Source organism: Vicugna pacos, chromosome 2 (assembly GCF_048564905.1).
Source record: "Vicugna pacos chromosome 2, VicPac4, whole genome shotgun sequence".
In the NCBI taxonomy this organism is placed as follows: Eukaryota; Metazoa; Chordata; class Mammalia; order Artiodactyla; family Camelidae; genus Vicugna; species Vicugna pacos.
The window spans coordinates 4,855,217-4,868,505 of record NC_132988.1 but is presented as its reverse complement, the minus strand read 5'-3'; the positions used below and the strand labels follow the sequence as shown (position 1 = coordinate 4,868,505).

The 13,289-nt window shown below is 47.4% G+C and overlaps 1 protein-coding gene across 2 annotated transcripts in view; it reads right to left on the bottom strand.

The window, feature by feature from the left end:
* The window catches only part of ETFDH (electron transfer flavoprotein dehydrogenase), a 31,020-nt gene that overhangs the window by 4,872 nt on the left and 12,859 nt on the right, over window positions 1–13,289 (bottom strand). For both annotated transcript variants that reach the window (XM_031670258.2, XM_072974923.1), the window contains exons 4-9: window positions 12,940–13,021; window positions 12,386–12,504; window positions 10,112–10,189; window positions 4,350–4,496; window positions 3,066–3,206; window positions 1,794–1,937 (exon numbers count right to left, since the gene is read on the bottom strand). In XM_031670258.2, coding sequence (XP_031526118.1) covers window positions 1,794–1,937; window positions 3,066–3,206; window positions 4,350–4,496; window positions 10,112–10,189; window positions 12,386–12,504; window positions 12,940–13,021 — 711 coding nt within the window. The remainder of the gene's footprint in view (window positions 1–1,793; window positions 1,938–3,065; window positions 3,207–4,349; window positions 4,497–10,111; window positions 10,190–12,385; window positions 12,505–12,939; window positions 13,022–13,289) is intronic.

Here is a 13,289-nt window from a genome sequence, read left to right as displayed (position 1 = left end):
GGCGGGGCTGGGGACAGAAGGCAGGCTGGCAGAGGACAAGGCCCAGTTCCCTCCACAGGACACGCAAGAAAGGAAGGAATGCATGACTGCTTCTCACACCAAGCTCGGCACCAGAACCATGCGGGCCAGAGAGTAGACAACGGGAGGGGCTTTCTGGAACGCTGAGGGCTGGAAGCAGAGGGGATGGCCAGGAACCTGGGGAATGACAATGACCTTCTCAAAGAAGGCTGGGCCTTGCTAATAATAGGCTTGAGTCAAGAACCAAAGACTGAAGTTTAATAAAAGGACACGGATTGCTGGTGTAAATTCTTCCAAATTGGTGCTTAAGTTCTAAGAATAAAAATGTGGCCCAAAGGAATGGGTGATTTTCAGTGCAGGGAGGACTCTACCCTGCATGGGCAGTGCTACTGGGAGCTGGGCATCCTGTTAAGGAACTAGGGACCGAGGAAAAGTTGCACCAAGAAATGTATCCTGGGACATCCGTTAAACTGGGCTAAGTAATTAGAAACCCTCCAGGCAGGGTGAGTTTGGGTACAGACTGAGGAAAGGAATAAAAAGTCACGTGATAATACTTGTTAGCTCAAAATAAAGCTGAATGTTCCGAATTTTTACGTCTTAAGAGTCTTCAGAAACTTAATGGAAATTAAGTTTCTACATCTTTGACTAATTAAGTCAGAAAATTTAGGTAAAAAGTGAGTGTGTGTGTGTGTGTGTGTGTGTGTGTGTGTGACGAATCTGCCCTTACTACTGAACATGCCAAACCTTTACACTAGGAATTAAAAAGAGCAGAATTGGGCTGACAGTGGGTATTGAGGACATTATTCAAAAAAGCTTAATGGACTTGAACACAGGCAATTTAATAAACACTGTTTCACATGAACTAACTATTCTGGAAACAAAAACCGCCTCCTAAGTGGTACCCCGTACCTTTAACAGAACTTGGGGATGGTGCTATTTTAGGGTTCTAGTGATTACATTCAGAATTTCGCTATGATGTTACAATCACTGTTATAATAATAATGTATTTAGAACATCACTTTAAAGGTTAAATCAATTCTTCACCCTAATTTTCTATGATCTGTGACTTTCACAACAGACTTTTCTTTTTCAAAGATACGCAATTTCTAAAATAGTTATAGATCCCGAGAACACGGGAGATAGAAGGGGTCACCTTTATCTTACAGATGGTCCCCGAAGGCCAGAGGAGTAAAGTAACTTGAGCAAACCATCTGGTCTAAGTTCTAGAGCAGATCTTTAGGTCATCTTACCTGTCTCATGCTGTTCCCACAACAGCGCTAATAGCTTTTATCTTACTGGTATATACTTAATGCATTGACTGCATGTGGAAGGACTTATTTTGAACAGATGCTAAAATAGGGCAATCAAGGGTAAAAACTTAACAGAGGCCTCCTAAAAGCCATGGATGTTACTAGGTAATTGAGATGAATTAATTACCTTTGCTGAAAATTACATTTGTCCTTGAGTTTCCTGGCAGCTAAGGAATAAAGGAAAATATCTTGATCACATAGTTTAAATTTTCTCTTTAGAAACAGACCAACAAACAAAAAAAGCCTATGAATTTGTCCCTAGAAATTGAGATATTCTTAAAATGGATTCACGGTGTCATTGATTTATCTACGTCGTGGTACAGTCTTATAAATACTAGGGTGCTTTGCTTAGTTACTTAAATTTTCTTCCCACGAGATAATTTCCTTTTCTTTACCTACATTTGTTACATCACGTTTCAAGGTTGAATTTGTAATACAGAAACAAGAAACAGCGCGGAGGGTTACCTGAAAGCCGCCTTCATTGAGTGCCCTGGCCCCGTATGCAATCCTTTTCCCACCTTCCAACGTCGGCCGGATGCTGGGGTGGTGCTTCCACCTCTGGAATTCTTTAAATGGACTTAGGTACGGATTTTGATAGTCTAGACCAACCTTGAAATTTTTATATTTAAATTAGATGTTTATTTCAAATTATATCAGGCTAAATTTTTATATTTAAGTTAGACACTTATTTCAAATTATATCAAGCTAAAATATTGCTCAAAAGTGAGCAATATTTATCAGAAAATACGTTCATTAAATTTCCTATACTCAAAACACTTAGAAAAATACATGCAGTGACTGAGATTTAAATAACTGAGTAAAATCTGTTTGGAAAAGAAAGGGCAAATAAAAGGAAACCATGTGTTTATAGCTGGCAAAACTTTAAAACAATTTAGGACATACTAATAAATACTGTGCTCTGTAAATCTAAGTCCAAATTAGAAAAAAATATTGGTAGGTGTCTTACATTATGTTTCTACAAAAGGAGCTGCCACAGTTTATTATTCGTTTATCAACATCAACTCTAGAAACAGCACTACTGAGGCCAGAATGAAGAGGCAGAATGCAAGCACACTTAAAAAAAAAAAAAAAGAGGGCAGCAACTACCGGGGCTTCTGTTTTACAGGGCATTGCCAAAGCGCTGAAGTTAATCACTACACCTTTGTTGCTTTGAAAAAGATGAAGTTTCTGTACAAACCACACAACAGCGCTGCGCTGAGCACAGCGAACCCGCACGCACTTAACACCGTGTCGCAGACAAGCCTAAGCGGGGCCTAAACCACAGGCTGCAGCCAAGTGCAGGTGCGGCCACACGGAGTGGTCTTCCCATTCCTTGTAACGGTCAAGACGTAGTTTGCTGCGAAGATGCAGTGACCGACAGGGAGAAAATGCTCCTGTTTTACGAAGTTATGGGATCCAGCCCCGAGCCACTGCATCTCCAGCGGCGCCCACGGGTCTCTGGGTGCGGGGCCGGAGCGCCTGGCCTGCGCTGGTTCTCCCTCCCGCAGAGGAAGGCTGGCCCCGCCGCCTCGGGCATGCGGGCAGCAGCCGGCACGGGGCCGGTGCAGTGGAACAGCGATGGCCCAACGTCCACAGCGGCCACCGCACGTCACACACAGATGACACTGGACAGTGCGTGAAATGGGAAAAGCCCTTTACAGCCTCCGGATGCAGAACCCTGGTTTCATAGCCCTGGAGGCCCTCACGGGGACTGTCCACAGCGGGCCCCGAACTCACCACCAGGCCGAGGGCCACGAGCGGCTCGCCTTCATTCAGGTGGTAGAGAAAGGAGCCTCCGTACGTGTGTCTGTCCAGCGGCCAGCCCACTGTGTGGTCCACCCTCCCCGGCTTCCACTTCTTCTCATCAATAAGCCACAGCTGAAAAAGAAGCCCAGAGTATTATTTAAATGTTAATGTCATCACTAGGGGTACTAAGGTTTGTGTCTTACGTGTGAAAGTGACAAGCGACAAGCTGTAACAGGGGAAACACAACGAGAACTTCAAACATCCAAGAGAGGGGCGTCACCCCGCAGCAGGATGAGTCGGAGCAAAGTCACAGGGGGGAAGGTTAGGGACTCTAAGACACTCATGAGACTCTCAGACTGGAAGGCGTCCAGGCGATTACAGGGGACGCCACCGGAGAGACAAGGAAGCTTCCCGGGGCCAGGAGATTGGGTGGGGGTCACATGGGCGTGTCCCCCTTGTGAATACCCACCGAGCCCACACCTCAGAGCTGTCACCTCACAGCACAGCTGTTATTCTGCAGGAAGGAAGGTCACTCTCTCCCACACTACCCTCTTCCCCACTGAAGGGGATTCATCACCTTACTTTCACAACGGTGAGCTTTAAATTTTAAACCACCATTTCCATATGAAACAGTATCTAAAAATCAGGCATCACTGGCCATCAGGTAGTGTTGTGCAATCCACCAGAACAACTAAGCCCGTACTCACAACACAGTGAATCTAGTCACACACAGAATCTGAACCATTCTGAGCTTTACCCTAAAAAAATTTTTAACTGAAGAATTACAAGGAAACTTTTACACTAGTAAACCTCAGGTTTGAGAAAATAGATTAGAGACTGGATAAATAGAAAAGATGCAACACTTAATCTAAGTACACTTTAGGTTGCAGATGGCTAAAATTTCATTTAAAGCTTATTTTCCAATGTTATACTATAGCTGAGTATGTATTTCATAAAATAAATTCTCTTTATATTATAATTTTGAATAAACAATTCCTGTGGGGGGTGGCCATCTTACAGACAGCGTTTGGGTAGCAGGTCAAATTGTATTAGGGCAGACAACATTACAATGAAAAACAAAATCAATGTTACAAATATATTCCACTTTTTCTTTCAATCAACATTTGATAAAGCAATTAGAACATGTGCAGACAATTTAGAGAATAGTGGACTTTGAATAGGAATATTTTCTAGTCCCTTAAAAAAAATCCCAAATATTTTCAGTCATTATGAACATTTTGAGTCAATAAAAAAATAACCACGGAGCCCGGATACCTCCTTCAGCCCAATCCCGTAGGTCTGGGGCTCACAGTTGGCCCTCAGGTCGAACTTCCTGTAGAGCTGCTTGGCCAGGTGTCCGTGGCAGCCCTCTGCAAAAACTGTGACTTTGGCGTGCAGTTCCAGTCCTCGCTCGAAGGTGGCCTAAGAAATAAAAGTGGGTTAAACTGCAATGTTTGACAGCTGAAAAAATATTCACACTCCGTCAGCTGTGAACTGAACTATGACTCAGGTGCAGAAGGGACAGTGCAAATATACCATATTAGGGTGAAACAGAGCACTGTTGTATGTGGAATTGAATTTAAATTTTATCGTTTATCTTGTGTCTTTGTTACAGTTTTCTTTTGGACCTCAGAGGTACTGGATTGAATGGTTAAATCCGTAAGAATTAAAAAAAAACACAGCATGCTCACCACCCCCACCCCAATTATCTACAAGTGACAATACAGGTAGGAGTGAAGGGGGTGGCGAGGCGGGGAAGGGATCAACTGTACGGTGACCGACGGGAACCAGACTTGAGGTGTCATCATTCTGCAGTGTCTACAGACGTCAAACTACAACGCTGGACACCAGAAAGCTACATAATTTAAAAACTTTTTTGTAAAGTGAAAGGCCATCTCTCTGCTGTTCCTGATCTTCCAGTCCCATGACCTGAAGCAAAAAACACTATGAGTAGCTTTCTTGTGAATCATGCCAGAAAATTTCCATGAATAAAGAAGTGTATACAGAGTCTACTCATCTTTCTAACACAGTCAGGACCTAAACATACTCAACTACTCGTGTGCACTTTAATCTTACTTGCCGTCTACTGCTGGAGGTGCATGATAGAACTGAAATGTCTCTCCCAAAGGGAGAATAAAGCTCCAACTCAGCTCCTTCTCTACTGCCGTCTGTATTTTGCACTTACGTGTGGCACATGGTAGTTACCCAATAAGGTTACTAAATAAAAATACAGAATAAGAAAACCTCTTATAAAACAACGTTATTTACCGATACCTCTCTGCTCATAGATTTGCATGTGCACATGCACACAGACACATTCACACAAAAAAAGGCTGACGTGGACGAAACGTTTCATAACTGTTTTCATGTTATGAAGTGACCTGCCTAAGGCAATATACACCAAATAAAGCTTGCATTTTTAATGCTTGAATAGATTCCTCTAACTTTTCAACCAGCTAGACATTTAGGTTCTTCCAGTGTGTTTCACTGTTACAAGCACTGCTCAGATTAATATCCTTGGTGCTAAATATTTTCGGTCTAAATGGTATGAACTATTTCATGGCTAATTTCACACCTTTCGCTACTAGAGTTTGCTGGTGTCTGTTTTTCTTGTGCGGTGCTCCCCCACCGTCATGCACGTGCCCAGTCTAGAGGTGACACCTTTTTACTGTCCCCTGCCTCTCACAACATTACACTGCACTTGTCTGTAAAGCGTGTTGTCAGCCTGGCATGTGACGTACACATGTATGCACTGAGACACTTCCACAGACACTTAAAACTTTTTTGGTTCCTGGTTTATTTTACAAAAAGAGGATCATATAACACACATTTTTCTAACTAGTAACGCTTCAGGGAGTCTCGTCAAAGGACCGGGCAGCTCCAACCTCCCTCTTTAGTGGCTGGGCAGTAGTCTGGGGGGCACCGGTGGTCATTCAGCCACCCTGTTAGTGGACAACAGCCAGCCACTCTGTGTCCAGTTCATCTGCGACAGTAAACAGTGTCACACAGAGGACACCCCTGTACAGGGACCCTTAGGATACTGGTGCTCTTGTTCCTGGAGGAGGTTCCCAGGGGGGCACCGGAAGGTCAGAGGGCACACCTCTTTTCATCTTGCTGGGTATCACCAGACGGTCTGCCCCAAAGCCTGAAGCAGCTGACATCCCCGCCTGCAGTGTGAGAAGAGCCCTCCCTGGGCCCAGCTGCTGACAGAGCTAACGGTGCCTCTTACAGTTTCGCCAAGTGCGGTGCCAAATCACTGCTGTTTTAATCTGCACTTTCCTGACCACTGTTTTCAGCATCTTTTCCTTTTTGATTGAAGTACTAAATGAACACCTCAGTGTGCCAGGTTCTATGCCGGGCACAAGGAGAGAGGGAGAGAGAGAGAGAGAGAGAGAGAAAGGAAGACACGTCCCTTTCCTGCAGGCAAGTCACAGAGCAGAGCTCAGTAAGGACCTGAGGGTATAATCACACTTGTGACAGTGCCCTGGGAGGAGCACAGGGTGTCAGGATGGGGCGGGGAGGGAGGTCTCCGGGCGGGCGAGTGGGAAGGGCTCTCCGGGAGGTGCGACACTGCGGACGACACTCCTCACAGGGAGGGCTCGCCAGCACTTGCTCTTCCGTGAACTGTCACTTTGTAACATTCTGCCCATCTTTTAACGTGCTGTCTTTTTCTTGTCAGTGTACACGGGCTCTCTGACATCACGGGCAGTCAAACATGTTTTGCCCAATCTCTGCTTATCTGCAGACTCTATAGTATTTCCGGCACACAGAAGTGTCTAAGTTTTAAATACTTAAAAGAGGTCTGCCTCTTACAGGTTTTCAATTTCTTGCCTACACAGGATGGCTCACTCCAACCCTAGGCTGTGACTGTAATCTAGATTTCTTTCTGATTTTTTTTTTTTTTTTACTGTTTTACAAAATCATGACCATTAAGAAAAAATGACGGTCCAACTCTTTGCTCGCAGAGGGACATGGAGTTTTCGCAGCACCACTTATGAAACAATCCTAGCTTAACGAACTGAACATCGCTGAGCACACTCCCACTTCCTCTTAGAGGCAGCCTGCCCTCCGTGTGCCGGACCCCCATCCCAGCCCCTCCGCTTCGTGGCCGTCTGACCCTGGGCAAGTTACTCAGAGACCTGGGAAATGGAAGCACGTCCAAATCCCACTTCTTACAGCCACGCACCTAACAGACCTGAGGCTGGGGCCGTGGAATAAGCAGCAGGACACGTGGTCCGGACTCAGGGAGGAGGCATTCAAAGCCATGGGCCTGCAGAGAACATAGGTGTGGACCCAACACGCAGCCTGGAGCCTGGATTGTTCGGAGGACAGGAGGGAGGGGAGGAGGCGCAAGCAAGGCAGCAAGAGGCCTCAGAAACACAAGGAAACCGACAGGAGGTGGTGGGGAAGCCAGATGGTTTTTCCAGGAGGGAGACGTTAGCCCGCTGAGCCGGTCCTGCCTCCGGGGCCGTGAGAGGACAGAGGACTAACCTGGGTGACGGGCGGGGGTCTGTGGCGGACGAGTGTCAGGGAGAGGACGTGGAGGAGCCCGAGTGTGCTGGGCTGGCAGGGGTGGACCAGCGGGGTAAGCAGAATCACCCCTGGCTCCGCCCGACCTCTCGTACCAAAGTACTTTTCTAAAACCTCCGATTTGGGAGTTTCGGTTACTAAGAGTCCACTGTACTCTTCTAGGCTTTTTTGTCCGTATAAATACAACATAGACGACACAACTATTTCTACAACTACAGAGCACAGAACACAAAAACACACCCTGGACAAATACCAGGACACACACACACACACACACACACACACACACAGGAAATATCAGAATGGTAGACTCTGGGTGCTCCGGTTTTGTTGTAATAGTAAATATGCAAATTTTTAAAGAATAAAATGTGATTTAAAATTAAATGATCATGATACAGAAAAGAGTGACCACAACACAGGAGAGAAGTCAGAGAAAACGACACCCTTTAATTGTTACTGGGCCACCCACGCCTGAGTTCCCTCACCAAGTTCCTGGCTAACCTCTCTATTCAAGACTTTACTCCTTCCTTGTCCCCTCTGACCTTGACCCTGTGCTACTGAACACCAACCACCCAGAGTCATGACCAGGCTGCTGCTGTGGACATTCGGTCATGACCAGAGCTGCTGCGGGACACCCCGTGCATCGGACATGCACACTCAGGGTAGGAGGAGCTCAAAGAGCGCCCACCCAGTCGTGGACCACCTGCATGAGAATCGTAAACCATGGACATCCTGACTCCCAAAATTAGATGAGGAAATGTCACAGAAATGGCACCAGACAATGATTAATCCTAGCCTCTTTGTTCTTCCCGTTCAAAGAATCCCCAAGTCAGAGACCAGGCGGCAGGGGATCTGCCCTGACCTGACCCTGTCTCCCACTCCCTGGCTTGGCGCCCTGCAATAAACTCTGACTTGGCTGCAAACTCGCACTGCCGGTCCGGCCCTGCACTGCGGGCACTTGAGCCTGGGCTCAGATGCGCTATGCGCAGCAGTGTGAGGTAACGGTTGTTTGAAAACCCAGGGATTCATGAGACACCCTGGGGCTTGTTCAGTCGCCTTCCTGGGCCCGTCTGACAGGCCCACCGAGCTCCCAGACCTCGCGCGACTCTGGTGCAGCGGTCAGACCACCGGGAGGGATGGCGGAGCGGGGAGACTAAGAGCAGGAGGCTGTGCTTCAGGGGGCGCCGGCCTGGGTGCCCAACTCTACTCAAGAACGGTTGTGACCCACAATGGCAAAGAACAGGTGCCCGAGTCACTGCTGTATGCCTGGAACTAACACAGCTCTGGGAACCCACTCTCCTTCCACATGATTAAAGGCAAACCAAAAAGAACAGCAGAGCGGACAGGCTGAGCTCCCAAGGCTGCCGGAGGCCCTGGCATGGCCTGGCACGGCCTGGCACCTCGCCGGCTCCGGGCCGGCCCTCACGAAGCCTCTCAGCTGGTTGGGAACTTCAGACAAGGAACAAACCAGCACGAAGAGGTGAGTTAATCTATGCAAGTGTGAACGTGTGTTTTGCTCTTGTCACTGTAGGAACGCAAGGCACTTTTCCTTGTCCTTTCCGAGGAACCTTACAGGGTGTGAGATCCAAGTCTCAAGGGCTCTTCTTTTATGAACCCCAAATTAACTATTTGTGGAAACTTCTGAATGAGAGGAAGGCAATCAGATTTCCATTTACCTAAAGATGTCAAACTCCTGGCAAAGACTGCATCAGCACTACTGACGGCAACCCTGCCAAGACTCCTGCCCTCAGGCACGGGGACTGGAGGCGGCTGGAGCGGCGGGTCCCTGACCTACGCGGGTATGTTTGTTGTTTTTTGGTTTTTCCTTCCCTCACTTTTTATTCTCACTCTTACGTAGGTTTTTAAAAATATCTTTTTGGAAGCATATTCAATTTACAATGTTGTGTCAATTTCTGAGTTATGTATTTATACATATATATATTCCTTTTCATATTCTTTTTCTTTTTAAAAAAATTTTTGTTTTATTATTATTTTTTGGGGGGTGGGGAGGCAATTAGGTCTGTTTGTTTACTTATTTATTTATTTAATGGAGGTACTGGGGATTGAACCCAGGACCTTGTGCACCCTAAGCACACACCCTCCCCCCATATTCTTTCATTATTGAATGTAGTTCCCGGTGCTCTACAGGAGGACCTCGCTGTTACCTCTTTTATGCACAGTAGTGTGTGTCTGCAAATCCCGAATGCCCAATTTCTCTTTGAATGACCACATCTTACTGATACCCTCATTAACTAATGAGTGAAATAAAATCTGTGACGTGTTTGTTTTATATTCATAGGAGTCAAGTTTTTATCTTAAAAAAAATTATTCTTACACGTTATATTTACTTGCCTAAATTACATTCAGTGCAAAAATGCTTCTGTATTTTTATCAATGAGAGAGAGAGTCCACATTAACACCGCTACTCACTCATGTGCAGCCTGCAGCTGTGAGTTGGCCCCCACCCCGCCCCACCAGCCTGCTCAGTGCAGACCCTCAGCGGTTACCTTTGGTGCCCCGTCCTTCTGTATCCCTACATCGTTGGTGGCGACCCCCTTCACGCTTCCGTCTTCATGATAAAGGACCTAGAATGCAAACACATTTCCTTATCACCTTAGGATTCGTAACTGCCTTGGAAAGCAACAACGAACAGCCCTAGACTTTCTAGGAGGTGAACGTGTCCTCTTGACGACAGGCTTAAGGATGTTGCGGGGAAAAAAAGGCAAGTTTCTAAGACACAGCCTTCTAGATGGAGCAGAATGTGGCTCAGACAGGCAGAGGTGGAAGAAATGCTCCATCTGATGGGGAGGGACGGGGCTGGCGGAGGGGACACTGACAAAGCAGGCGAGATGCAGCAGGGAGCCTTCTGCTGGGTTCGGGGGTCAGAGACACATGCGTGAACCTGGAGTCAGGGCCAGGACAGGCGAGGGCCGCCGGTGGGGTGGGACAAGGACACTGTCGGGGAAGCTCTGTCCCCCAGAAGCTGCGACCCAGACACAAACATCACAGAGGGGTTGAAGACAGCCTGAAGGTGACTCAAGCTTGTTTCCAGACCACGGAGGAAGGAGGGAAACTGTCCAAAAGTGTGACTCTGAAGATGAAAAATAACAATTCTCCGTAGCCCTTACTTGGTCTGTTTCCTATGGAGGAAATCGCTCTTTGGACAGCGGAGAACAAAATGCACATTATCATCACACCGCAGGAAGCCCGGGAGTGGAAAGGCGGAGCAGGACTAGCAGCAGGGCTATGACAAACAGGTATCAACCTTTTATTTGGCACCTGGGAAACCCATCAACAGCAGGATGTGGCTGTGACCTGGACTGGAGGTCGGCCTCAGAGTAACAAACACCGAGGAGGAGGAGAGGCGCAGGAGAGGTGCAGGGGCCTCTGAGAATGTGTGTGCGTGCGCATGCACGTGCACACTCATGAGCACGTGTGCCCACACGTTCAAAAACTGAAAGTCATGGACTCTACAAACCACCTGCTGTGACTGAGACACTGACTCCCAGCCAAGAACAGCTTATGCAGGAGAAAGGCACAACCAAGTGCACACCTGTGACCCGGGGAACAGGAGCCAGCAGCAGCAGGCGTCCCGCGGGGACCTGGCTGTTCTGTTTGACTTGCACGTTGTCAGGGTGAGAACGTTTTTTGAGTTTTCGCTGGTGACAAGAACAAAAGAACTCCTGCTCCCATGCAGAACCTTCCAGTGTTTCCTTCAGACAACTTAACTATAAGTCCTTTCCTGTCTCTCTTAGATCTACGGGAAGCGTGTCAGTTAAGAGTGAAATGAGCCCCGCCACAGGCCTGTATCTCAGTCGTGCGTTTCGCGGGGCCTCAGAGACGGCTCTGCCGTGTGAACACCGAGCATGGTGCCCGTCTCCGTCTGCGGGGGAGTCCGGGCTTCCTGCTGCTCCAAGCTGTCCCTCCCTGCGGGCCAAGGAGACACAGCAGGCTTTACTTCCCTGGATAAAGATCGTGAGCACGCATGTAACACATCGCAGCTGCCCAGCTACGTGAGAGGGTGGACGGCCGGTAACTGCGCTGAGGTCTCGGCTCAGTGCTCATTCAGTAGTAACACTGTTTCAATCTTCTTTATAATTTGGAGAGGTGCTTTTTCTAGGTTGGCAGGAGACTTTGCTTTTAATAATTTCCCAATAATACTTAGTGAGAGTCTACAGTAGGATGTGGCTGCCATAAGAGTTCCTTTGAGGGAATTATTGGAAGAACAGCTTCTAGAATGAAGGCGGCAACAGTCCTGCTGCACACGAGGCTGGAATTCCTCCCGGTGCCGCTTTAAGGAGGGGACAACAGGGGATGCGCTCGGAGGACGGCAAGAAACTGACGCATCTCGAAGTACATAACGTGACAGCTCTAAGAATGAACAATATGTCACCGGGGAAAGGAACACACCAGTGAAGGTGGGGAGGAAGAGCAGGGCGGCGGCGTAACTGGAAAGCTGCCCCTGCAAGGGGACACAGGGTCGCTCTCTGTAGTACAGAACAGTGCATAAATGTCTCTTCACTGCAAGGAAGAGGGTTTTACCAACAACCCAGACGTCAGAGGTCGTGTTCAGTCCCACGCCGGACGACCACCTGGTGTGGGGACAAGGGATTCAAGCACTCTTTGGATTAGCTCTTGTTAGGATTCCCTCTAATCCTGCAATTCTAAAATCCTATGGCCTTTCTAAAATATTTATTTATTTACTCTGCACCATTCTTGGGTTATACTCCACAGACAAAGGGGTCCCATCCACTAAGTGCCACCCACGGAGCCGCACCCACCTCAGCGGCCGCGTAGCCGGGGTAGACTTCCACCCCGAGCGCTTCCGCCTGCTCGCCCATCCAGCTCACCAGGTGCCCCAGGCGCACGATGTAGTTGCCGTGGTTGTTCATGGGGAGACCTGCGAACATACGCTCACTTTACACGTCGGACTTTTCATTGGTAAACATCTCCAGAACATACATACTCAATTTAGAAATTCTAATCACATGTAATTTCTGCATAAATACACACATTGTCTTAAGGCCATTATTCAGATTTATTTTCCAACAATTCTGGTCTAGAACTCAAATGACTAAATTGAAAACAACATTACAGAACTAACTTAAACATTTCTGCTGGCTTACAAGACTATCTCAATTCTTCTAGACTGGAAGACAGAAGAACCGAGCTCTAGTCCTGCCTTCCTACCCAGAGTTTCACAGCTGGCTTGTGGGGAAGTCCTTCAAGTCCCTGGGCTTTACTTTTCTCATCTACAAGAGGAAGCGCTTTCCCCAGAGGACACACAGTTCCCTCCAGCTGCGGGGCTTTACGTTCGACAACTATCATTCCTTACCTGGAAGAATTGGCACAGGGATTCTGTATTTCTCTGTTAAAATCCCAAATCGATCTTCTGTTACGGGAGTGTTCAGTGGAGCCTGGAAACAAAAGGGGAGAGAAAAGAATGTTTTTAGCTCACATTCATGAAATATAAATAACAAACAAACTGTATCAAAAAGGAAAGAGAGCGATCCTCCTCACTTTTCCTTCATCACTTCCTTTGGAAAACTTGACACTGTCAATCCTTGTCTCCCTGAGGTGGGTGGGAATCTTTCTTAAACCTAAGTAAGCCGGTCTGCATCTCAGGACTGTCTTTCTCGGGGGCCTGGAGGCAGCTGTCTTTGGAATGTGAAGGCAGGGAGAGTA